At 34.1% G+C, this 2,784-nt stretch overlaps 1 protein-coding gene across 1 annotated transcript in view; it reads left to right on the top strand.

Moving 5' to 3' along the window:
- Positions 1-609: 609 nt before the first annotated feature.
- Positions 610-2,784, top strand: part of LOC108558295 (E3 SUMO-protein ligase PIAS1-like) — a gene marked incomplete at its 5' end in the record, with an annotated part of 2,637 nt that continues 462 nt past the window's right edge. The window contains 4 exons of the mRNA XM_017915169.1: positions 610-850; positions 915-1,149; positions 1,213-1,385; positions 2,009-2,221. Coding sequence (XP_017770658.1) covers positions 610-850; positions 915-1,149; positions 1,213-1,385; positions 2,009-2,221 — 862 coding nt within the window. The remainder of the gene's footprint in view (positions 851-914; positions 1,150-1,212; positions 1,386-2,008; positions 2,222-2,784) is intronic.

The following is a 2,784-nucleotide window of genomic DNA, read 5'->3' as shown; positions in this document are numbered from 1 at the left end:
AAACATTCAGCTTTCATATGCATATATTAAATTCATTCTATCTAGTATAGTTTTCGAGTAAATCAATGAAATGTAAAAACACTGCTTTTTCGAGCATTTTTTAAATTTTTCAATTCTTCAACTTTGAACGCGTATTACATCAATATGGAAAAGAGCACAGGAATGTATCTACACTTTATGTATCTTTATTGCTCATTGCTACTAATATTCGCGCCTCCCCTTAGACTAGTCCACGCCTCACAGTTTGGAAAATGCTGGCTTAATCAATAAGTATTTATTAATAAACGGAAACCAAGCCTCAAACTTCTAATGATATATTGAGCGTCTTCATCAGGCCGAAAACTAACTAAAAAGAGGAAATTTCAAGGCAATAGTAAGAAAGGATTTGGTAAATAAATTAAACCAAAAGTTGATATTTGACTCGATTTTAAATTTTTAATTTAAGAAATTTAATTTGCTTTTTTTTTTTCGATTTTAATTTCAATCGGTCTATTATATTGGTCTGATATAGACCAACCATTTTTCAAAACTATACCTCTTGATGATTTTATATATAAGCTGAACGTATACCAAGTTTGTATTTTAATTATTGAACAATTTATGTTTTAGAATCCGGTACCGACTAATAAACCTGGCGTGGAACCTAAGCGCCCACCTAGACCTGTGAACATAACGCAAATGATAAAACTGAGTCCTACCACGGCGAATACAATCAATGTATCCTGGGTCCATGACTTTGGTAAAGCTTATGCAATTACAGTCGCTCTCGTCCACAAGAGGAATTCGCTTGATTTACTACAGAGGATGAAAACACGCGGAGCCAAACAAAGTGATCACACGAGGGGCATGAGTAAGTTGTTTATTTCATTAATATAAATTTAATTAATAAAGATATTAATGTTGTTTTGTTTCAGTTAAAGAAAAATTAAACGAGGATGCTGACAGTGAAATAGCAACAACTTCGTTGCGAGTGTCTTTAATGTGTCCACTGGGTAAAATGAGAATGTCGAATCCTTGCAGAGCGAGGACGTGCCAGCATTTGCAATGCTTCGACGCGTATCTCTATTTGCAGATGAACGAACGTAAACCGACATGGAATTGCCCCGTGTGCGACAAACCGGCGCTCTATGATGACTTGGATATCGATGGGTAATTTGTGATTTGCGATCGTGCGTTTTCGCACTGTTTTCACTAACGTTTCAAATGCTTCAGGTACTTCCAAGAAGTGTTGAACTCTCCGCAATTGAATTCCGATATTAACGAAATTCAGCTGCACAAAGATGGATCGTGGAGTATTCAAGTGGAGACTAAGAAACCTGCGCCGGCGAAGGTAGTGAAAATGAATACTCTGGACGATTCAATTGAGATTATTTCAGATGACGTTGGTAAGTGGTACAATTTTCCATACTTTTAGTATTCTCGTTTACTACTGCAGGTTGAGTCCATAATTTATTACTTAGTAATAGAGGAAATACTTGTATTTGTCTTTGTGTTATTGCAGTATTTGAGAGAGAAGCGTAGATTGGTTACGGTATAATCGAATCTTCTCTTCTATGCTCATCTGTTGTATTTGTTCGTTGATTATTGGGTTTATAAAAGTTATAGGTGTACAAATGCATATAAAACGGTTGTGGGTTATTTTTTTCTCTTTTTCTCTCTCTCTGTGTGTGCGTGTGATCAAGTTGAATGATTTTATTACAAATGTTACTACTCAAAGGAAAATAATTGCAAAAAAAAAAACACTTAAAAGAACGATGACGATTTTTAAGAAGCGAACAAGAGTAATCGATATGTTTTGGTTGTATATATGTATTAAAGACTTCAAACATCTGTTACATTGTGCATCGTATCTCTTTAATAAATATATCTTTTATCCTTCTGTTAACCCAATAGTATTTCATCTGTAGACAAAAAACCTAATGCATAAAGTGTGAAGGGACAACTGCAGCACTTTGATAAGTACCCCACTAGTATTTCTTAAATATTATATTTCTACACAAAATTTCAGAGGTTATAACTCCAGGTAATGCGACGTCGACGACAACGGAGCGAACGGAGAAGACCGAAGCGGATGCTGCGGCGACGTCGGCTGAAAGTGCGCCAGTACCTCTAAAAGAGAAAAGCGTTGTTGATTTAACATTGTCTGATTCAGAGGACGACGAACCGTTGGCGAAGCGGAGGGCCCTAAATCCGAAACCGGATTCGACGATCAAATTTTCAGGTTAGTCGAGAAATTAACCACCCTCTCTTCTCCGAACAAAGATAAACGAGAAAAAAAAATAATCAAAGCAACACTCGCCGGACACAACGTACTATTGTTATTATTCGTTTGTTTTTCTTTTTGTTTATTTGTAGGGAACAAACGGTAGTGTTCAATAATCGTCGAAAACGAACGTTCTTTTATTTAAAAAAAAAATGGAGAGCTTGATCCGAGTTAAATGTGTAATTTAACGCTTGAACTATGTTTTACGTAACACGTCTCGTTTCGTCCGATCGAAAAGAAAGAAAAAAACTAAAGCAAACAAAATTATTATATAACAAGAAAGTAATATATTAAGGCATAATTGAAGCAAAAAACAAAACAACAAAAAAAAAACAATATACACATTAAATGTAATTATTTTCTAAATTAAAATATATTAAATTTTTCTACCAAAAATTGCATCGTGTTTCATTATTTTTATTATTATTTTTACTGATGTTTTTCTTGAGCTGCACCTTAAAAACTCTGTGAAAACAGTGAAAAAGAAAGATGTTATTATATATATATTTTTTTTTTTTTTT

This window comes from Nicrophorus vespilloides, unplaced genomic scaffold (assembly GCF_001412225.1).
Source record: "Nicrophorus vespilloides isolate i.1.1-1 unplaced genomic scaffold, Nicve_v1.0, whole genome shotgun sequence".
Taxonomy (NCBI): Eukaryota; Metazoa; Arthropoda; class Insecta; order Coleoptera; family Silphidae; genus Nicrophorus; species Nicrophorus vespilloides.
This window is presented reverse-complemented; position numbering and strand designations above follow the sequence as displayed.